Source organism: Hyalella azteca, unplaced genomic scaffold (genome assembly GCF_000764305.2).
Source record: "Hyalella azteca isolate HAZT.00-mixed unplaced genomic scaffold, Hazt_2.0.2 contig17967, whole genome shotgun sequence".
Taxonomy (NCBI): Eukaryota; Metazoa; Arthropoda; class Malacostraca; order Amphipoda; family Hyalellidae; genus Hyalella; species Hyalella azteca.
Window position 1 is genome coordinate 59,880 of NW_025947728.1, and position 24,447 is coordinate 84,326.

At 38.9% G+C, this 24,447-nt stretch overlaps 1 protein-coding gene across 1 annotated transcript in view; it reads right to left on the bottom strand.

Annotated features, from left to right (window-relative positions):
• LOC108673426 (dynein axonemal heavy chain 5) overlaps positions 1 to 23,943 on the bottom strand; it is a 75,450-nt gene extending 51,507 nt beyond the window's left edge. Inside the window, 26 exon segments of the mRNA XM_047885445.1 lie at positions 225 to 410; positions 1,005 to 1,174; positions 1,424 to 1,562; positions 2,211 to 2,368; positions 2,863 to 3,046; positions 3,607 to 3,751; positions 4,050 to 4,246; positions 4,516 to 4,584; positions 4,843 to 4,980; positions 5,407 to 5,588; positions 5,894 to 6,051; positions 6,395 to 6,501; positions 6,794 to 6,900; positions 7,450 to 7,470; positions 9,265 to 9,424; positions 9,759 to 9,911; positions 10,902 to 11,009; positions 11,504 to 11,668; positions 14,288 to 14,418; positions 17,314 to 17,472; positions 18,047 to 18,230; positions 18,879 to 19,030; positions 19,709 to 19,826; positions 20,152 to 20,304; positions 20,885 to 21,031; positions 23,632 to 23,943. Coding sequence (XP_047741401.1) covers positions 225 to 410; positions 1,005 to 1,174; positions 1,424 to 1,562; positions 2,211 to 2,368; positions 2,863 to 3,046; positions 3,607 to 3,751; positions 4,050 to 4,246; positions 4,516 to 4,584; positions 4,843 to 4,980; positions 5,407 to 5,588; positions 5,894 to 6,051; positions 6,395 to 6,501; positions 6,794 to 6,900; positions 7,450 to 7,470; positions 9,265 to 9,424; positions 9,759 to 9,911; positions 10,902 to 11,009; positions 11,504 to 11,668; positions 14,288 to 14,418; positions 17,314 to 17,472; positions 18,047 to 18,230; positions 18,879 to 19,030; positions 19,709 to 19,826; positions 20,152 to 20,304; positions 20,885 to 21,031; positions 23,632 to 23,943 — 3,903 coding nt within the window.
• Positions 23,944 to 24,447: the final 504 nt, after the last annotated feature.

Below are 24,447 nucleotides of genomic sequence, written 5' to 3' on the forward strand. Positions count from 1 at the left end.
CTACTTTAAGTAACATGGTATTGCAATAGCTAGTTAAAAAACGTGTACGCAGTAAAAAGAATAAGTGTCTGATTTGAACTGTTGTTAGTAACACGGTTATTTCTTACGCTAGTTAAACAAATTTAAAGGCTTCAATACCAACGCCATCACCTACTGCTACTAAGAAGGATATTGGAAGAACAAGTTGAAGCGACTTATACACTTTACACTACCGACGCAATTACCTGCTGTAAGTTAGCTAGTCCACTCGTGAACTGGTTCATAATCTTGAGGACTTCCTTGCTCTCGCAGACAGCGCTGTAGTAATTCCTCGGCCGCGCCGGCACCTCCTGGAGTTTCTCGCGCTCGCGCCAGTCCCGCCGCGCTGCCAGGGCTTGGCGCTCTAGTTCTGCCTCTGCAGCGGCGTTCACCTGTACCCCCACCACCATATAAATATATCACACGAGTCTTATAAACGTTTTTATTTGATGACGATATATTACACGAGCATCAAATAAAAAACTTCGTCAGCGGAAAAAATTTTCTATGATAAAGGTAAAAAATTATAGGATTTTTGGTTGAATATAAATCGGACTCTGTTTCAACGAAAGTAAAATTCATTACGCGAGAAATTTGTTTGCATAATAATTACGCAAATTTTGGCAGGAAACTGGTAGATTTGCGCGAAATATTTGCGTGCGGGCTGCGTGGAAAGAATATTAATCGTCGCCAAAAAAGGATTTAATTTGAGCTTAATAATTTCTTTTTTAGTCTGACACACGTCTGCTACCAAGAGAAACGAAATCAATGTGGCGCATAGTTTTCGTAACACAACTCAATAATTAATTACACAATCAATAAATTGAGTAATCCATTAAAAACTCATTCAATGTTAAATTAAATGCATCAATTGCATAATAATAACCAATGACCACAGTAATCATAGATGAAATATTATCCTATACCAGAATATAAGAATTAAAAAATTCCAAACAATCACTTTAGTTCTAAACAAAATAACGTACCGGATTTTTGCAGCCTTTTTGCCAGCGTGCGATCCCCTTGGCCACAGAGAGGACACTCCTGGCCATCTTCACGAGGGCTTCGTTCACTTCGTCAAGTTTGGGCGTCACTGCAATGCCGGGGGCGACGATGTGAGCTTCTAGCAACACAAGAGCAACTCTTTTGGGTTCATCTTTAGCGGAGTCGAATTTGCACAAATCTTGCGAAGATAGGCTGCGGCCTGCGAACAAGGCATTCCATAAATCAGTAAATTTCTTAGTTACTATTGGATTTAGTCATAGAAAGAAGTGAAGCGGGTATCTGCAATATAATAATTACCTTGGATTGTTTAATGATAAATATTGAAACATATTTAAAAAAAATACGCCTAAATATAAAACGAACACAATAAAATTTAATCCAGCAACGATGTATAATAGACCTTTAGATGTTCTAATGCAGAGCGCCGAGGGTTGCGTGTAGGTACAGAGCGTTGTAAGCGCCATCCGCACCGATCTTATCACCACCTCCAGCACTCTCTTGTGATATGAACGCCGGATCTCCCGCACTGCGGACGCCACCTGCAAAAATTATTAAATTAAATTGAGCTAAATGCCCGTTCATTATAGTTTCTATTTATTTTAAAATATTTTCATGTGAATGAATAAGCTTGAAGAGTCAACGAACCCATTGTGAACACATGAACGATCATTGAATTAAAAATGTACTGGTCACATAATTTTAGAAATCTGTTTCATTAGACGCAGTTTCACAAGCGATAAATTTATGAACTCGCTGAACTGGTTTAGAAATTGGTATTCAAATCTATAACTTGCGACATATTTCACCAGAAATTGATCAACATGGAACAATAACCATTCATATTATATTAATTTCCGAATGCAAGGCTTGGTGGTTGAAGGCTGGTATTTAAATAAAACCGAAATAAGCTACTGCGTGTCACATATACACTAAGAATAAAAAGGTCATTGTCCAAATAGCGAAAGACTTTTTGCCCTTGATTAACTCATCCTCACCATGCTCCCGCTATGCAGTATTTCGTTCGCTCGCTGCTAATGCAGTTGTTAAAATATGTGTCACCTACCGGAAAGGATGACCCATTCATTTATCTGAGTGTAACGTTCCAAACAGTGCTCATTGAGTATGAAAATAACAATAAAACATAGCAAATGCACAGCAACAAGAACATAGAACAACGAAGAACATACTTTCTCCCTCATCTCGAGAAGCTTCTTGTTGTGTTTCTCCTGCGCGGTGAGGGGACGCGGCAGGTCCAGTTTTGGTACCCCGAAGCTCTCGTCTCCCCCGGGGCGGTTGGGCTGAGGACTGTTCGACCGGGACCGGCGAGATGAACCCAGTGATGTCACTGGGAAAACAAGTTTTTCAGAAATTTTGTTGGGCTCATATTTTTCGAAATTTTACATGAAGTTCATGAAGTGCGTGCTCTAAATTTTCTATATATTTTCGAAATGAAACTAAAAAATATAACTAAGTACTCACTGCAGTGAGTGACAGAGAGCGCATTTTCTCGTCAATGAAAGCTTGAAGTCACGGACGAACATGACGAGCGGGTCACGGACGGACATGATGAGCACAATGGCGCCTTTTTTCCATATATGTGAAAATGCGCTAAAAACCTTGAATTTGATGCATTAAATTCGGATAGGATCTAGGTTAAAGTGCGCTATAAATTCAATAATGAAATGGAACATCGAAAATCCAGTATCGTTCAACTTGGAGCTCAAATTTATTAGGCTAATGAGTATTCCTGTCGCCTCATTGACTTTGAATATCCGCGTTACAAAATTGAATTGTCGATTCCAGTGGTTTTAATCAATTACGTGATGTCATGCGTCTCACCTGATTTGGAATCATCGAAATTCTTCCCTTCCTCGAGCTCTTCGAAGGACAAGTACGAAGACAAGCCACCTTCGGTCCCTCCAACCGAACCATCAAGTCCGGCAACCTTGTTCATCTCGCCCACCACCAGCGAGATCAGGTCGAACAAAGCGTCCTCAATGACCCGACTCAAGGCGTTCAAATCCTGTACAATGTAAGAGGGGCCCAGCAAATATTAATCAGGAATATAACATCGGGAATGAAACGCCTAAGGTTGAAAATCGCTCTTTCGAGCGCGCTTCGAAAACAAGGTCTACTTTTAAGTTCGGCAATTCTGCTCGCGTCTCCGATTCAACGAATAAGCGATTCATTGAACAAGAGAAAAGAGGAACAAAATTTGGGCGAAGAAGCGCCAAGATCAGAAGCCCTAAAACCAGAAAGAGCGCTACGATTCAATCCTGCCTGCGTTAACAATGTAGGAAGGGAAAGCAACAACAGAACTAATAATTTCTTGGTCCTCCTGTAATAGCCAAGTATAAAAAGGAAAGATTTCAGTTTCGAGGCAGTTGGTCTTCAAGATAAATAAATGCACTTTTGTTTGTAATAGCACATTTATGGTGACATTGGCTGGACGTGGGTTATACCATTGTGTATTACTACACAAATTTGGAACAACAATTTTGGGCACTAAATCACAATAAATCTTTTCCAAAAAGTGTCAATAGAATGCATTAAATTTAAAATTAGTAAACAATAGATCCCCACCCTAGCAGCACGACAGCACGTCGCGAAGGCCGTGTTGACTAGCGTGTCGAGGCTCCACGGCTTTTCGGTGGGCAAAGTTAGCAGTGCCACGGCAGCCATGTCTTCCAGCGTGCCTTCCATGCGGTGCTGGAAAATGTCGTTCACTCTGGAAAACAGAAATGAAATAAATAGATAGACACTAAAAGAAAACCTGGCTATAAATCTGTAGAAATGTTCACGACAATTTTCTTCAGGTGAGAAGCATGAATGTTTTCCGGATAATAAAAAAGAGATATCTGAAATATCTGTATATAAATTATTATAATATTATATCCACAAATTATTTATAATATTATTAATCTAAAAATATATATTATTGTTATGGTTGTAATTTAAGTAATAGTCTGAATAAATAGGTAATAATAGTATATCTTTGAATCCTCTCGAGAACAGAGAAATCTCACCGATCAACGAGAGTTTCGAAAGACTTGAGTTGTTCAATTGTGGCCTCAAAGAAAGCTTGCGTCGAAACAGAAGACCAAGTCAGGGTCGTGAGGCCAGGTTGAAGCGCCTCTCGCAGCCTCGAGGCGTGGGGCACCAGCAAAGACCTCACTTGGGGACAGGCTTTTACCAGCACCTTCTCGTACTCCTTTAAAATGTGCTGAGGGCGGAGGAAACATTTTACCACAATATGGGTTTTAGAAAATGTTTAGCTCTGATTATTTAATCTCATGGGTCAAAAATTGATATGCAGTATAGTTTACCCGCTGACTCACACGGAGCTGAACGGGAAATAAAATCCCTGAGATCTGAGAATCATATTGTCAAAAAATGTATGAAAATCTCGTCGCTAATTTTCAAACTATCTTGATGTTAGATAGCTGGAGGTATTTTAATGCAAGTTAACTAACTGTCAAGAAGTAGACTCACTCGTGCCATATCTCGTTTCTGGTAGAGCAGTGGAGCTCTGTTCAGAAGGAGGTTTACCGCGTAAGGGATCTGATAAAAAAAATAAATCTGAGTAGAATTATCTAGGTGAATTATTTACAAAAAAATTAAATAAAAAAATTTAAAATTCTAAATTTAACGTAAGAATTGTTCCACCTTAATTTCTTTTATGTATGATTTTGAATTCACAGTGATTCTCATTCGACGCAGATCGTATAATATCTGGATAGTCAATAAAAAAATAATATGCAAGAACTCTCATAATTTCTTAAAAATTGATTTGAATTAAGAATTTAGCTTAGAACCAACTTGAAATCCCATCTGCTGCATACACGTCGCCTCACGACACAGAGCTTGGATCCGAGGATCCCAGTTGACGTAGAGATCCTCGTTCTCTGGATGCTTCACAATGAGGGTGCAACGCAGAGATTTCTGCACCTCTGCTATCTGTGAAGAACAGCGTCGACACTTGATGTATGTCTTGAAATTCAGACGAAAATACGTTAGTCAGTCATAGTCAATGGTTATTCACACTAATATCTGCCTTAAAATTGACGGCTTTATTTACAAAAGATCGTGAAAATGACATAATAGATAGCAATAAGTGAAATAATTGCTCAAATAATGATTAGTAATGGATAAATTTCATCAGCCAAATAGAGATTTTCTTCATTAATTTACTTAACGTAAATTTTGGGTTAGCGTTTTTGAATAGTTTGATCTGAGCAAGGTATTTATAGCAACAACGACTTCGATGCCAGCTGTACTAGCAACGAATTCAGGAGTATATCTATGCAAAAGGGAACAAAAAATATCAATATCATATATAATATACATTGCATGTAAACATTTTTCCAAACGCTTTGAACTGACGCTTTGTCTTCTCCACATGTCGTAGTACGTGATCTCGTACTGTACGAGGATGCGCCCCAGTCTGTTGTAGCGCTTGACGGCTTCTTTACCCTCAGGTAAATGCAGCAGAACTTTATGGTCTTTAAAAAAGTCCATGGGCTCCTCCAGGTGCTTGAAGAGCGTCCGTGCCCACATGATCTTGCCTAAAGACAAGACTATATCTCTTACAAGCGAAATCGCTAATTACCCTGGAATAAGGGACCCTATAATTTCTGAAAGTTAATGAAAGAATCTCGGTGATTTTAAGATTTATATTAGTTCAAGTAAGATGAACATTAACCTGTGTATTAACCTGCAATAATTAAACCCGTTTTAAAGCTACTAGTAGCTTTTCGCCGATGAGCAGCATACACGGGACTTCACGCTGAAAATAGATATGACGGTGCCAGTTAACATACAATTCTTCCATGACAAAATTGATAGAAGTCAAAACTTTAAAATAACTCGCCTGCAATGGTCGGTAAACCCAGTAGCGGTAGCGGACAGTCGCAGTATTTGTTGTAGGCTTTGGTCACCTTGTCAATTTCCTGATGATAATGAGCCAGGACTTTCTTGTGCTTCCCTTCAACATCCAAATTTGGTACAACCTCTGCTATTTTCTCGAACCTGTAATTTGAGAGAAATTCTAAGTGGCAAGTAAGCAGCATAAATGTTTTGTTATGAAACTTTTTGAGAGGTATCACTAAAATTCTATTTTCTGAAGCCCAATAATGAAATTTGGCTTCTTCTGATGATATCAATACTTCAATGTAAGACAAAGGTGATAAGTACAATTCTACTCTTCGGATCAGTTTCAGATAATTGAGATAAGAATAATAGTAAATATATCAGACATGGTGGAATAAATTATATGAGCGAGTGTCATTTTGGACATCCACCTAGCTAGCGCTTATACCAATGCTTATTACATTTAATACTTATATAAGTTCAAAAGTGGACGAAGCTGCACCTGTTCAACATTCGCAGAGCCATGGGCGTGTCCCAAACCTCCTCATGCTCTTTCTCCACCATCGTGTGCACTCTCCTGAGCAACTCCTTCACGCTACTGCCAAACACCTTCCAAATAGGGTTAATAATTGTAGGATAAACCTAGGCAAGGATAGTAAATCAAACCCCCCAAAAACAGTAAACCAACAATATCAACTATACCTCCAGTCAAATGACGTTTATTACGAGTTGATTTTGTTGAAGCAACGTTTGACCAAAATTAATTCAATGTTATGGGCTTCGTGGGAAAGGGCAGCACAATTTTTGTTACAAATAATCTTTGGAAACATTACATGAGCTAAGGACATTCAGCAAATAGTCTCGAAATAATAGCTATCTGATCCATTGAAGTTTGGCTCACTTCTAGGTCGTCGTCGAACTGAGAGTCTCGGTAGTTGAGGTAATCATATGACTTATTCGATACTTCGGAACACATCTCCTGCCATGACTTGATGATGTCTTTCAGGCCTGTGATTAATATCAAATTCAGATTATATTTCCATATTTATTTACACTTCACAAATACATACTAAAAGCATTAATGCATCCGCTTATCCAGTGACTATTAACACAACTCAGTAGAGAGGGAAAATCAAAAGAAAATCATAATATAATGTTTAAATAATAGAACATAAGGCAAGATGCAGCAAATTGCACAGAAACTTTCAGATTTTTCAGTTTAAAAATGCAGTGTTGCATCACTAATTATACGCTCGAAAAAATACATCGAGAATGCAGAAGAAATGTTACATTGGGTACACATGTAAGAACATCGTAACCAGAATTTCATATTATTTTTCACTACATTAATGAATATTTTATATGACAGCTATACAGAGCTGAATTGCTGCCTGAAGCAGTCCTGTAGCAACTCAAGCAGCAACGTACGCCATTCATGAAAATATATTCAAATAAAAATATACACGGAATACTTGTAAATATCACACGGGTAGGAATTTTAATAGAATACTGAGAAGCTTATTAGAAGCATTACACAAGTAGGAGATTAAAGCTTACCCTGCTCCATGGGCAATAGCGCTGAAAGATCAGAACGAGAATTTAGTTAGCAAACAGAAAGTTTATCTCAAACAGATGAGGACCGGAGACTTTAGCACAACAATGGTTATTTCAGAAAATAATTTATTAAACCCCTAATGTAATTATTTATTTTTAAATTTAGATCTCAATTCACATGCAATAATGGAAATTTCAGTGCAAAACATGGAAGAAGTAGAAGGATATAAACAATCGTACAACGAAGTACTTTTTGGTAGTCTGTTCATTTTTTAGAGTTTTACAACGCTGAGCAGCGATTAATTTACTCGGAACTGTAAATTTACAATAAATTGCAAAGCACTCCTAAATAAAATTAATTTAGTCATCGAATTTGGTGAATTTAAAATACCATAAGGATGCAAGATAATTAGGATAGATGGATTTAACAGCTCTGCATTTTCACCAAACGTTCAGGATGCAATTATAAATTTCCAAAAATGATTTTACAGGGCGTCCTAGTTTACAAGTGAAAGCAAATTAAATGTTTATGAACAAACATGGCTCAATTTCATATTGGATCCAGCAAATATACAGCAGGATATTCATTAATAATAATGAATAATTAGACGATTAATATTAATTGTACATACATTTGAGTCACGCCGTGCAGATATACATACCTACAAAAAATAAGTAATTATTTTATCATCTACGAAAATTAGAAGATTTTACACTCCCATTTTTAGCGCATTTTCTCATTTATGGAAAAAATGCACTATTGTGCTCGCCATGTCCGTCTGTCTGTCTGTCTGTCTGTCTGTCTGTCCGTCTGTCCGTGACCTCAAGTTTTCGTCGACGAGAAAATGCGCTCTCTGTCACTCACTGCAGTGAGTTTTGAGTTATATTTTTTAGGAACATGAAACGTTCAAATTTTATTACAATTATTACAGAATGAACGTGCATGCACGAACAATATAACTCTCATTCGTTTGGAACGTTTAATATAACATAATATTTATTAATAATAGAATATTTATCAGTTCCGCTTAGGCCGATTTCTGGCGTGAAGTCGATTCTTAACCACCAGGAAATGTGGCCGATGTCGACAAAAATTTTTTACAGCTAGTTACGGGTTTCGAACAGACCTATCTTGGTGATTTTAATCACTGGGCCACTCCAAGCTTCTTTCTTTTTCCATAACCACATCATCACTCATGTTAAACATATAATCCCTACCATAACACCACATTGTCATCATTCAAATCAAACATTTAACCCTTTCTAGAACACAAAATTTTCATAATTTATATCGAACATTCATATAAAACATTTAACCCTTTATACAACACCACATTTTCGTCAGTTATGTCAAACATTCATTTCAAACATTTAACCCTTCCTATATTCCTCACTCGTCGCAAGAATCCTGATCAGTGTTTTCAATTTAGCGATCAACTGAAGAGCTCACCTTGATTAGTTCGCATAAATGAAAAACTACAGTTTTTTATATTTAATATTTATAAAAAAAATAAGATTATTTCAAACGGGAAATTTCAAACTGAAACTTTAAGAAAAAAAACTTATCAACATTTTGTTTAAAATACTTCAGTAAATCACATGCAGTTACTAAATAAGTTAGCTAATGCTGGATATAAGAATATCGAGATTTACATTCACTTCAACATTAACTTAGAGAAACATATGGAAAATACTTTTTGAAGCCTTGCTAAAAGTATTATACTTGCACAGGCACCCAATTTAAACATGTATTTAAACTTAGTAATATAGTTAACGAACAATTTAATTGAAATAGGCAACCGTGCAAGTGAAACTCACATTCTGCCCGTCCTTCGAAAAATTCCGTAAATTTGTCCATCTGGTCGAAGAGAAGAAGGATGTTCTGCAGGCGGCCACAGAAGAGCTCCAGTTTCCCGAACACGTACTGCTCGCTGAAGCCAAACTGGCGGCGCTCCCCTGGAGTCTTGTCGAGGCGTTCCTGCGTATTTAGGGGCTTTAGAATCACTGAACCCAGTGCGATAATGTGTCTAGACTCTAGAAAATTAATAATCTTTGTATCCTTGTTGTGCGTTTCAGACGTAGCAGTTCCAGGCCGCGCCGGAGTGCAACCTCTGTATTCGATCTACCGCTCTGATCCCAGGTAGGCATGAAATAAACATCAGAGTTAATATCAACATCCTTTTACAACGATAACTTCCTCAGCCTTAAACGTCTTTTGCTGAAACAAGAAATAAAGTTTCATGTGTGAACAATAAAGAGTTCAAATAAATATTTACATATACATATAAAGAGTTGAAATACGTATTCCTCACCTTGGTTTTCTCATAACTTCTTCGATAGGCAGCGCTGAGCTTGAGGCAGTCGTTGATCTTCTTCCTGACCTCTTCCCTAGGCTGGTTCCAGATGGTCTTCTCGCCTCGACACGACACGTGCACTTGACATGCTCGGATCATCTGATTTGTGATCTGGAAAACAAAAAAAAAACACCATTCTGATATCCAATCGTTTTTAAACCAGCTGCTTGTAAAAATAATTCATTGAGGCATGCGAACTGCGTCTAATAGTAATTTTTACCATGAGCCTCAATCGAATTGGTAAACTAGCATTTTTCAGGACTGCAAGCGAGTGAAAATTTTTAACAAATTAAATTGGGAGAGCGCGTCACAATACATTTTATTTGTGCCACGTAACAATATGAACGTCTTACAAAGTGGATCTTTCGCACGACATAATCGTGATCACCATATCGAACCCGGTGGAAGTCTAGTAGCTACTTGAAACTATCGTCAGTCATGAAAATATCCGGTCAAATGACATTATATTAGATCTTCTCTGAACAAGGCACGAAAAGGAAAAGAATCGGCGACAGGCCACATCAGGCCTACACTTCAGCGCCGAGATCAATATGTTATGTTATGGGACCTACGATATTTTAGTTCTAGACCTCAAATTAATTCCGGAATCATAATCTTCAATTTAATATCCTCCTGTTATTCCCAGAGCACAGAACCTTTATATTAACATTGGCCTTGGTTTAGTTAACTTTTAAATTGTTATGGCGTCATTATACTTTAATGTTGACTGTCCCTAGAAATAAAACAACACGCTCGAACCGTGCCATTCTCAATATTATCAAATATGCATGGTTAGCTGGGTGAATCAAACATGCTTTTTGGTTTCCGGGCAAAGTCATTTTGAAACATGGTTGAAATTTATTTCTGCAGATTTTTTGACATAAATTTCACAAACAAATAAAAATATTTCAACAGATAGATTCACTTGGAAAGGAAGCTAAACCGAGAACCAATAAACTATCTTCATGTCTATAATTTACACTTTTTTGTAACTATCATATACAAATCAGGTGATACAATAGATATTTAGGAACACATTCGAACGTAATCTGTGGTTTTTAAAGTTTGTAATTTATAGCGCGGTAGGCTTCAATGTCTTACTTTGATCAAAAGAGCAGATAGCTTTTCCGACGTGTTATAGAACCTCGACACGAGATGAATCATGCGGATGGTGTTGAATAGTGGCATGATGTAGGGGATCATCCCGGGCTGCAGCAAGAAAATCCATTCATATAAATAGTGAAATGATGTAGGGGATCATCCCGAGCTGAAGCAAGAAAGTCCATTCATATAAATAGTGGCATGATGTAGGGGATCATCCCGGGCTGCAGCAAGAAAATCCATTCATATAAATAGTGGCATGATGTAGGGGATCATCTCGGGCTGAAGCAAGAAAGTCCATTCATATAAATAGTGGCATGATGTAGGGGATCATCCCGGGCTGCAGCAAGAAAATCCATTCATATAATTAGTCTCTGATTCGGTTCACTGAATTTCATATGTTGTCAAGTTTTTACCTTGAAGTTTACGTTAAAGATCTACAGTAAAATATACAGTAACGTTAACTTAATAGTTAAAATATACAGAACATTCACATGAATTCAGGTACAAATAGACAAAAATTCTGAAGTCACACGAGCTACAAACTCAAAGGATTTCTTGTCCAAACACAGAGTAATATTTAGTTCTTTAAATAAACTCACAGGATCGTTGAGATAGAGCGGGTGGCAATGTTCCTCGATGGAATACACGAATTTTGCGTTGTCTTTTGCTTCTGCCAAGTTCTTGGTGACGCGGTCGTCTGCCGCCTGCCACGCCGGCAGCACCTTCGAGCGCGACAGTTGCAGCACCAGCACCACTCCACGAACCTGCAGTCAATGCTTTTTTTTTTAGGAGGAATACATAATTTATCGTTAGCTTCGCTATCAAGTAGTATAACGGTGACAGCGTTGGTCAGGCCATTATACCTGCATGTCGCCGATTCTGTACATAGCCATAATTTTCACCGCTTGTAGCACGTCTCGATCATCCAACTCATTGCTCCAATTTATGCCCGGCTATATAACGCCGATTTTAATCAGAACTGTCGCAGGTAGCTGGAATCGAACCAACAGCTCATTCTCCAATCCTGGTACTCAGCTGAACTGTAACCACTGTAACCTTCTTTGCTAAAAGCAAAGAAGGCGTTATTTACGCCTACAAGCCTACAAGCGTTATTTACGAACTCGTAGCGATGCTGAGTATAACCTGTATGCAGGAGCTCGAAATCAAGCTAAAAAAGCTTGTCGAACCGCAGTCAAAAAATTTGAAAAAGACGTTGCCAAAAACTCGAAAAAGAACCCGAAAGCCTTCTTCTTGTATGCTAGTTCGAAGTGTAAGACAAGGGACGGTATTGCTGATTTGAATGTAAATCAACAGAAGATATCTTCTGACGAGGGCAAGGCCAATGTTCTAAATCAGTTCTTTAGCAGCGTCTTCACTGATGAGGACTTGCATAGTATTCCAGCTATTTGAGGAGCGACCAGACACCCCTGTTCAAAAAAGGTGACAGGAGTAATCCAGGTAACTACCGTCCTGTAAGTCTCACAAGTGTTGTGTGTAAAGTGATGGAATCGGTTATGAGGGATATGATTATAGATCACTTGACTGTTGACCATCTTCTATCAGACTGTCAGCATGGCTTTATTGCTGACAGATCATGCACCACTAATCTCCTGTCAACCTTGAATAATTGGGCTCGCCTGCTGGACGAAAGGCAGCCAGTGGATGCTCTGTACTGTACCTCGATTTTGCCAAGACATTTGATAGTGTTCCGCATGAGCGACTGTTACGTAAAGTGAATTCTTTGGGAATAGAGGGAAATGTACTCCAATGGATCATGAATTTCCTAGTAGGCCGAAGACAACGTGTCAGCATTAATGGAACCGTATCAGACTGGGTAACTGTGAGCAGTGGTGTACCGCAAGGAAGCGTTCTTGGACCTGTTTTGTTCGTCGCTTTTATAAACGATCTACCAGAAGTAATGTCAAGCGTGTGCTCCATGTATGCCGATGACACAAAAGTTTATAATACAGTTAAGGATGCGTCAAATAAAATGCAACTGCAAAATGATCTTGATAGTTTAGTTGACTGGGTTGATGCGTGGCAGCTGCGTTTCAAAGCTGACAAGTGTAAAGTACTTCACCTCAGCAAGAACAATGAACAGCAAGCTTACAGCATGAGAAGACACGGTTGCAACGAGAGAGTTATGATTGAGAAGACTTGCGTGGAAAAAGATCTTGGAGTTTGTGTCGACAAGGAGCTAAAATTTTATAGGCATATTGAAACGCAAGTTAATACATCCAATAAACTGCTTCGGCTGATCAGACGCTCCTACGAGTACCTAGATATAGAAATGATGTAGCTGTTGTTCACCTCTGTCGGACGCCCGAACCTAGAGTTTGGACACGTTGTGTGGTCACCGAAACTTGAAAAGGACAAAAATTTAGTTGAGAGTGTTCAAAGACGTGCAACAAGGATAAACCCAGGAATAAAGGGCAAGTCTTATGAAGAAGATTGAAGATTATGAAGCTTCCCAGTCTCCGTTATCGTCGCCTGCGCTGTGACCTCATTGAAGTATACAAGTATACTCAGGGGTTGTACAAGGTCCCAGAAGGATTACTAGAATTTGAAACAAGAACCAACACCAGGGGCCACAGCTATAAACTAAAAAAATTGCGGTGCAACTTATCCACGCGACAAAATTTCTTCTCGCTTCGAGTCACTGACATGTGGAACAGCTTTTCTGAAGATATTGTTGACGCTCCGAGTATGAACGCGTTCAAGAACAGACTAGACAAGGCCATGCATGAGCATATGTTTCGTATGAACGCGTTCAAGAACAGACTAGACAAGGCCATGCATGAGCATATGTTTAGTCTTAAAATGCCTCGTACCCTACGGAACAACTCATATCTAGAAGCGATTTTTAATCTACCGTCCGTTGAAAAGATCTGATCAAAAGGCCAGTCTAGTCAAGAAAAGTACATGAATCGGCGACAGGCCTATCCAGGCCTATTCTTTAATGCCAAAGATACTATATTATACTACTATACACTGTGCCAGCCTGCTGGGGCATCAGAAGCGTTAATGTTTTGTTTCGATCGATAATTTATTTTCAGACCACTTAACTACTTCACTCTTGTAAGATGTAAAGAAACGTTGGAGAAATTGAGTGAGTGATTTATTGTCCTCATTCCACGATAAAGAATTAATCACAAGACTCACATTTGCTCCATCACTACTTCAAGCCTTCACATAAAATTCATTCGATGCGTTAAGGCTGGCTCCCGAAACAGCCGTTGGAAGCTCTACCCCAGAATCGATCAAGACAAAATTGAGGTTAAATACAAGATTACTGTGAAATTACCATCAATTAATATTTTTGAGATAAAATAAAATAATTTCGTGTTGATTAATTATCATTGAGCAAGTTCGTTGAGGCTCACATGAGGCAGGTCCATCTGTTGGGCCAAGAACGTGAATTTGGCCATCCTCTTCTTCCAGTACTCGAGCTCGTCCTGCGGCCCAGCGGAGTCCGTCTCCAGCCTCAGCTGCTCCATCTCAATTAAAACGGACTCTGCAATCAGGAAAATGGATGAAGCATACTGTGTAAATAGTGACACGCTTTCAGCGTGACACTTTCAGCTGCTCCATCTCAATTAATTAGGCGATTGTCTTGTGGAAATTTTATTTCGGCTTATTACAGACGGATCTTTTTGAAACTTGGTACACATTTGTAAACAGAAAAATAGATGTTTTAATTCCTGTAAATTTTCGAAAATATGAAAGAAAACGTGAAATTCTTAGAGAACGGCCAAAAAGGGGTGCTGTAGAAATCTATTTCCTCCTAGGAGGCTAGGACTTTCAAGCTATAACATCGAGACGTAGGGTAACGTGGAGCAGCGCGCCCCCCACTTTTTTTAAACTAAATTTTTGATGAAGTTTTAATTGATACGAGGTGGTTCTTTATTTTGTTTAAAGGTGCAACTAATGAGGAATGTATGATGTGAATTAGACGCCTATAAATTTTTATCTGGACTAAAACAGTTATTCGCAAAGAACTTAATAACGAAAACACTTAGCAAAACGTAAATCCATGCACTTCATCCCAGTGAAACTGTCGACCGGCGGTAGAGAACACGGACCAATATCTGCCATACTTAGCGAGAAACCCGCTATGGGCCCGTGACCCGCAGTGGGCTCGCTGCCCCATGTTACCCTATATCATTCGATGCGTAAAGATCATATCTATCGATTGGTCTTAGCTTTTTTTCGAAATTCGAATTTTTGTAGTGGGGTGGTCATTTTTCGAAAATTTTTCGATTCCCCCCCCCCCTTTCGAATTCCCCCTCTTTTTTCAAAATATTTTCAAAACTATAACAAAATGTCAAAAAACCATCCTCTAGATCTTTTATTTGCAAATCGAATGGTATATCTCTTAATTCTGCAACTACAAAACTAAAAGAGGAGATAGATTTCCAGTGACAATAAGTGCGATGTTCAGTAGAGCGCGACAAAGCCCCGAGCGCCCCGCGGCGCGCTATAAATATAGAATAGAATAGAATTGTCGGCGTTGAAGAAATAGGCCCATGGCCTGCTGCCGATTCTTGAACTTTTCGTGACTTGATTCACAAGGGATCCGGCCTTTGAAACCCGATCTTTCCATAGCTGACGATTGATTGAGATAGCTGCTGGACTTATTGCCTGCAGGGCTTATACTTTCAAAAAAAGATAAGAGATCGTAAGTTCATCAGCCAATCGTTGACGGCCTTTCAAGCAAAATCCACCAATCATAGACAAGAAAATAGAGCGTAAGGACTTACGTTCACTTAGCGAGTTTTGAAGGTATGGCTCTGGTCCGTAATTTGCTAGGCATTTTAAAACTGAACATATGCTCCTGCATAGCTTCGTCTAGTCTGTTTTTGAAGATGTTCATACTCGGAGCGTCAACGATGCTATCAGGGAGGCTGTTCCACATGTCGGTGACTCGAAGCGAGAAGAAATGTTGTCGCATGGATGTGTTCCAACGGTGTTTTTTTAGTTTATAGCCGTGGCCCCTGGTGTTGGCTCTTGTTTCAAATTCTAGTAATCCTTCTGGGACCTTATTATGCCTTTATGGTGCACGGATACCAGTCTAGGCGTTACTTGAGCTCAATTCCAATCACAGATGGAGAGAACGACTGCATGAGCACCTTCCCGCATGACAGCTACCGAAGTGCAGGGTCCACAGACATCAGTCTTACGTGTCCGGCCGCGAATTTTAATTATTGCCGTAACAAAATGTGAAAGAGCTCCGCGACACCTAGCCCTAAACCTTTTGCGATCTGTCGTGAACGCATACATCAGCGTACAAGGATGATTTTGGTACCGTTTTATTCGTCAAAATGTCAGCTTTCGCATAAAAACCGGAAAAACCAAAATCCTAAATTTTTCGCCAGACGCTTCCCTTATTAGGACGGACTCTGCAATCAGGGTTGACCAAATAAAAAAAAAAACATTGCCCAAATATTGACACTCTTTTCGCGTGTAAACCTGATACGTTGCTTTTCTGGACCAAACGAGGTCAGAATGGCCATCAAAAGGTCAAAAAAACATGGCTATTTGGACAGAATTTCATTCATTTCTCTGAGTGTTGGATGTGCATACGACCGGGACAGTCATCGTCATTGTATGCTCAGAGAAGTAAGTGTGTCACCTCCCAAAAATATATTATTATTTTACCACATCGATTTTCACCGACGTCGTTCATTTATTTTTGCATCCTAAAGATCGATTAGAAAAGTCGATAAACTATTAAAATTGCTAAGGTTCAGCCATGGCGAGCAACATTGCAACTATGATCTTTAACTGCGACGAGTTCAATTTGTGTCGGCACTGAAAAATTTATTTGCCCATGAGTCATTCTTACCTAGTTTGGTCCTGTAATAGAGCATTATATGTAACAAACTTGCATTGCCTTCTAGAATGATGCAGATCAAATATTTCACTCGTTTTGATGCAATTTGAATAACGCAGCGGTAACTCAATGCGCTGTAATAATACAATTAGACACCAATTACGCATCTTTTCATATTCGAAGCAATTTGATACTAAAATATTCTCAGAAATATGAATTCAATTTCAGTAGAGTTTAGTAATTGAACACGACTTGTGGTGTAGCCGTTTGATATGATTTCATTAAAAATGAACTTATTTGGTTTGATTAACGCATTAACCGAGTAAGACCAAGTAACCGAGTAAGACGTTTAATATAAGCTACAGGCTGAAATCTGATGCAACGAACATAATATGCAATTACACTTTGAATTATCGAGGATCATTTCCTATTTGCTTGATACTATAATGATGAACCACTATGACCATATGGAAGTTATCATCGCATGCTATATCTAGAACAATTTATTAAGGAAACGAATTTGATCAATAAAATATAAATTATTAATATAATAAAGAAACAGTAGGTGTATCTCACCGATGACGTGCAGCCATGCCCGGGCGGTGCGCTCGACGGCGGCCACGTGGTCGGGGTTAGCGAGCAACCGCTGGGCGCTCGACAGCGCCCCGCCCCCCACCTCCAGCCCCCCCTCAACGGGCCCCAGCTCCAGCCTCTCCAGCAGGATCTGCTCCGACACTGAGTGCGCCCAAAACAATTCAATGATAATAATATTAAGAATGATAGCTTGGAAATCAGTCATGAATTGATGCTACGATTTTAAGGTGTGCATGGTAGTGATTGATTTTCGAAGAATTTATAACTTTTTTGGCTGTTTTGCGCTTAAATAAAAGTATTTATAGGCATAAATTCTTGTCTTCGAGACAAGCCTTGCAACTTATCACAGATAATATCCCGAGTAGCGGCAGGTTAGCCTTCTATCACACCATTAACATATGCCAACTTAACCTGTAACATATCACATACAACCGCTAGAGCAGCACCAGGTTAGCCCGTATGAATTTACTATGCATTATAACAAGTGATAGAATCTTGAGGCATCTCATTCCACATCTTCTTCAACCAACACCAATTTAACTTGCTAGTTCTTTAAAGAATTCGATGAACTGATGAGTCTTCTGCAAAGAACTATAAAACAATTAGTATTTAAGACAAACAATAGGTAGAGTGTTATTTTTCTCGGAGCTCGAATGAATATAATTTTTATGACACTCGTTAGTGCTATTCATCAAGCCGTCCTTCAGCACTTCACCATTGAGGCAGGAAGCGAACGACCGCAGACCGGCCAGGAGATGGTCCCTTGCAGTGCCGCCGGCTGAGGGGTCCGGTCCCGGGTTGAGGCGTACAGCGGGCACGAACACTCGGCGCAGCATTGCTTCGATGGACCGCAGCACCACGCCCCCAGAGCCCGCGCGCAGCACTCCAAAGTTTACCTCCTGGGTGTTGAGGAATCTCAACGTTAAGATCTCAACAGTAAGAGCTCAAGTTATCTCAACACCCTCGCATAAAAAATAAATGAAACAATAAACTTGTTTACCAAAAGCATGTTGAGAAATACGTTCGCACAACATCCTCGGATGACGTTCTAAACTTATGTACGAGAAAAAAATTAGGCTCTTATCATCCAACGAATTTCGACTACAGCTTTCAATAACCCTTCAATCAACCCGCACAATCGACTCTTCGGTCGATTGAAGACTCTCTTCAGTCTTCGGTCTTCGATGAGTTTTAAAGGCAGTGGACAATGACTTCTGAGAACACTAGAAATAGCTACCGTAAGACTGCATATTATTACGTTTCAATTCAAACTAAAACAACTTGAGGTGTCGAAAGAAAAAATCAAATTCATGACTACTGGGCTTCAAAAATATATGAGAATTTTTCACCTTAACGTAGAATTTGAGTCGAGTTTTCTCTCGTTCATCACATAAAGTTTAACCTCTGAACGCTTCTTGAGGCCCAATAAAAAAAATGTCCTGCAAATGTTTAACAAATCGTTAAAAAAACTTAAATTTCCACTATTTTTATAAGTATCTACTGCCTTTTGACCTGGAGTAAAATGATTTGCCGGCTACAAGACGTACTCTGTGAACATTTTCTTCAGAGACTGTACGCTGCGGGTTGGTACGAGTCATCCAGACGCAGACTCCAGTGAGCGGCACTAGGCGCGGGTCGCCCACAAACAGACGCATGCGCTTCCCTGCCGGACCCAAGCCCCGCGCGTCGCTGCCGCCGTCTGCTGTGCAGAGCTAGGGTTACTCCGAGCTGCGACTTGCCACAGCCAACATCATGCATTTCAATTCAATGAAAATTTTTCAAGCGTGATATTCTGTGATATATTTTCCAAACGTTTGAGTTACAAAGTTACGGCTATTACAAAGATAAATTTATGAAGCCCAAGATCCAATTTGGTCATCGAAATCTGCAAATTTTGTGCTAAATCTTTAATTTTATTCGAAAATTACTAATTCAGTTTCATAGTTGAATTTTAGTTTGAGATTGATTTTGCTTAAACACACTGGCTGAGAATACATATTTAAATATATATTTTATCTTGCATATGATTATAAAATCTGGCTGCAGGCTACACACTGCAATCAGCTTTTAACTAATTCTGAATGCTCTATTGCACTCTTTGGAGATCCAGTTCACTTTTCCGTACAAGCACTGACCAATGTTGTTAGATGGGCTTTTTTTGCCCAAATATGACGAATTGTGCTTTTACGTAAATAGCGTTTGGCAGCAAAAATCTCAAATTTATAGTAATTTTCAATTTAAGAAATCCTTAAAAAATTTAATTGTTCCGCTAAGTACAAATTTACTGTTAAAAATTGTATTTTGGTCGGTTTTAGCCTTTTTTGCGAGTAAATTAGGCCGTTTTCACATGCCATCATCTTGCAACCCTGGCACTGACCGTCAGAATGTTCGGTCGCGATGGAGTTACGTCTGGAGTCATGCAGCTCCGAGGCGCTGCTGATCTCAGAGTTCCGGCGCGACACTCCCGACGGCGGCATCAGAGGCGATGTCACCGGCTACGAGGAAGACAGGTTATTGTTTTTATTCTAATTTTTCAACAGCAAATTGTATGGTGATTAGATTAATAATCATTATAGTAAATATGTTTGTATAGTGATAACCATACGAGTGAGTTAATCCTGTACCACACAATTTTGTCCATGGGCAACAACTTTTCTAAACGTGAGACAAGAAACAACAACTCTTCTAAGACGAGAGGCAAATTAGGCGTCACCTTGAGTTTCCATAAACTTATATGGCACACATCTGCTCAGTCATTCATCCAACGACCAACACCAGTGATGATTAAAAGATAAAATAGTTGCATCTGCCAATACAAACTTTGCAAGAGTCGTGGTCGTCGTCGTGGTCTGCTTTAGTCTCCTGGTCGTCCTCTGTGATGGCCACCTCAGGTACCTCTTCCTCGGCGGGCTGGTAGAACCACACCATGTTGTGGTACTCTCCGGGCGACAGAAACTTGCCGAGTTCCTCGAGCTGGCCACAAAAATTATTTATATTAAGAATATTATAAATATTAAGAGATGTCACATTTAATGATAGCATTCATACGAATGAAAATAATTTTACAGGATTTGCTGAATAAAGTTGTGATTTCAAGAATAATTTATATTTTACTGGTTATTAAATAGTTAAATTAAGTACCTACTGATCGTGTGATATTTTTATTGTGAAACCGCGCACTATAGTAATCTTTTAATGGTGGACTATTATAGTGCTGAACTGTTCAGTAAGTTATTACCTGAAATTATCATTTACTGATTTCATAGCTGCAAAAGTAATAGCACATTATTTAATACTACATTTTTAAAATAAAAACTCAAGCTGGTAAAAAATTATATAGATTACGGAAACATGTTTGTTCATATGAATTATTTCTCGAATAATACCAATGTTCCAAATAATTTAAAAACAATCAAGCATGCAATGTACATCGCACCAAATATTGTAGCTAATTGCTACAATTGCCAATAAAAATGATGCAAAACAATAATTACAATAAATAAATGTGAATTATCTCGGAGAACTATGTAACAAAGTTATAATTAAGAATTACCAAATTCTCCTCGAACACGAAGTCCATGACCTGGTGCCTCGGGATGCCCGTACAGGCGCCTAGCACCTGGAAGACGTACTCGTAGCGAGGGTCGGTGTCGCCCCGCCGAGCTCTGCGCTCAGCGTCTGCACGGCGCTTCTGGACCAAATAAGAACGAACGATTTAAAAGAAAACGAGTCATATTGTCCGTATTGTGACACACTTTCTTGACCGCAGTACAAGCACAATCAGGAAATGAGTGAGTCGCGTTGCCCAAATAGTGACACATATTCTTACCCACAGCACGTGGAGAGAGTGAACGTGTTGATTATACGCCTGTTTACCGTGTCAAACTGGGTCAGTATGATCCACACAGAGCAAAATGTGCATCATCATTAGAAAAAGTCCCAGTTTCTATGAACAATATACTAGAAATAAGACCACAAGGAAAGTGATATTACAATGAAAATTGTGGAATATCAATGAAAGCGTAGAGATAACATGACAGTCGTGAGATCATAATGAAAGTTGTGAGGTCACATTATGATGGAATTGAAATTATTGTGAAAAGATTTTAAACTGCATTGAAAATTAATAGTTCACAATAAAAGGTTAATTATGAGTTCATAATCAAGGTTAAGGAATCCCAATTCAAATTCTGAAACAACAACTATAGTAGCAAATCCCAATTATAGTAGCAAATTCCTATTATAGTATGAAATCAGAATAAAATTATCAGAAATGCAATTTGCTTATATTAGGGGCATCGATAGGAGCCATCCCTTTCAAAGCGGTTTCTACTTTCAAGGGATGAAACAGATTTTTTAGTTTCAAACGGATCAGCAAATTGCTTGAAATTCCATGATTAGCAAGTCTTCACGTGTAGCTACGACTGTTCATTCCTGCAATCCACAGAAAAGCGACGTAGATATTTTGTTATTCATTTGCAAACAATTGGAGTTTAACCGAGGCATGACTGCAAGAAGTCTCTCTATAACGTTGTAGAGAGTTAGGTCTTAAAATACGCAAAATTCAATGTCATTATTTGTTCAAAATTGCCGAGAATTTCGACCCTATCTTTAACCAAATGGGTAGTCAAAAAAGTAAATCGGCGAAGGAATGACATGATGCATTGCATGTGCACACGCGAGTCTCGCTGACGATGAAGTAGGGGGAAGGCAAGGCTCACAAAAAAAAAAAACATTTGATCACTCAGCTAAAATTTGTAAAAATACTAACTAGCCAGCGTGCAATCAGAAATTGTTTACTAAATATTTACCTATAACTGAATTGTCGGTTTCAATTGAAATTATTCGTTAATAGTGTAGATTTAGATCACAATTGATGCATAAATGTTTGTGGGGTAAGAGTCAGTCATTACCCACACAGTAAAACAACAGGATTGAAAATGAAAGAGACTGGAATCGAGATTTTAATGCAGGAAAAATTGACAACAAGGTGAGCTTTGAAAATAAATAATATGCTATGGAAAAATAGTGTAAATAATACCCTTGGCAACGTGTAAACGTTTACTTCTCAACGTATCTGTTGAAGAGTAAATCTAATGAATGATCGTCGTTGCGGATGAATAAAGAAATAATAATACAATATAACAATTATTCAGATAATAAAAAGGAACCTATTAGAGCTTTAAAACTAACTTGCAGCGGGGATCACCCGAACGATAATGATTAACGGGAAAATTGTGTGCGCAACGTTAACTTCCTAACGGTGTTGCCAAGGTAAAGGGAAATTATAATTTATCGCAAAATAAAACTCGCAAAATGGCTAACACTACATGTTCTTTGTTTCACTTATTTCAGAACCGAGAAGACGAACCTGCCGTTTGAATCGCGCAGTAGCAAATTCGACCCCATACGAATAGGGCCGAAACAATCCAGTCATTGTGATGTGAACTTAATTACCTCACTTGGTTGAAAATTTTAAAATATTATCTCTACAATAAGTATAATATCCTTTTAATATTTACTAAATATTTAATCTATGAACGACATGCCTTAATTTGTTACATGCACCAAAAGTTTATCGAGATCATCCTCGAGTTATACCCCTTCAGAGCTGGAGCCACGCCAGCGACTGGGGTAGAGAGTTGCATGCTGGCTGAGTCCAGTCAAGGGGCGGTGTTCAGGAAACAACTCGGCCAACAAATAATTTCCTTGCAGACATGACAGCCGAATGTCACGCACGGTATAAGACAAAGTTCCGAGGCTCTCTCGATTCAAAGTTTTAGTTCTGAATTTTGTTAGCTAAATGAAGGTTAAATGATTGGTTGCTTGATCATGCATGAATTATTGGAGCTAAAAATATGAATTAGTTCGACATTAACGCTAGTAAGATACGTTAGTTCACGAAAAGGTTTTATTGCCACTTTGTATCCGCAATAATGCCGGATCCAATGCCACAACTGCACTAGCTAAAAAACTGAAATATATTCATTTTTGCATTTTTGAATACTGTTTACCGAATGCCTTTCCCTCTTCACAATGAAGTATAATCTCCTTAATTCGTATCTTCTGATTACTTTGAGAGGTTCAAGTGAGTGATAAAAAGTGAGGTTAAATTTTTATCCCGAGTTATCGATAGATTAGACATAAAAGCAAAACATGAACCGAGAACATGCCAGCTTAGACCAATCAATGGAACAAATAATGGCCCCAATAAATGGTAGTGGGAGGCACAACCGCTGTCAATAAATACATCGAATACTCTTGCACATTCAAAAATTTATTCACTATAGGACATCTCACCTTCTTCATCCTAACCATCATCTTAATATTGGTGTTGGTGTCCTTTTTTCCGGGCCCAGCAAGGAAAAGTCCCAAACTGACACCGATCCCAACACCCATGATGTTGGCAGACTCCCCATCTACGTCGGCCGACTTGTCAAAGGAATTTCGGACGCGATCAGCGTTAGAGAAGCGACGGAAGTCTCTGTACCCGTCAGAATTTATCGAAGATGAGTCAGTGTACTGAGAAGAATCCCAGTCATCTGAAGATTTTCTGGTCCGAGAGATTCGCCGGCGCGCCTTGCTGGGAATTTTCTTCTTTACACTTGCCATCGCTAATGGGGCCGAAGCGGCGAGTCATGCGACGGATTCAGTGACCAAAAAGCGCAGTTTTCATATGTTCATTTCACTATTCACAAGTTATTAATTATTGACAATAATTTCACTTGTTATATATTATTATATCGCGTATTTTCATTTCATTTACTATTAATTTATTCTTCGGAAATTCCAAATAGATATACAACAACAATTAGTAAAAGCCGATCAGTATCAAAGCATGATTAGGTAGACCAATCCTCTGGGTTAACAAGTCCATTATCAGCTCATTACTGCTTTACTGGTCCACTGAACCCTTTTACAGGACGAAAAATTAGCCTAAACTGACTAACACTCGTGTCTCAAATATCGACAGGTATTAATTTATTGTTGCTTGATCCGAATGCACAGTATTTTTTGCATTAAAAAGAATCTGCTGTATTAGAAAGGGCATGCAGGAGACTCGCTTGATGCTTGGCTAGGTGCTGAGATGTACTGACGACCGAGTCGTCGGTAGAC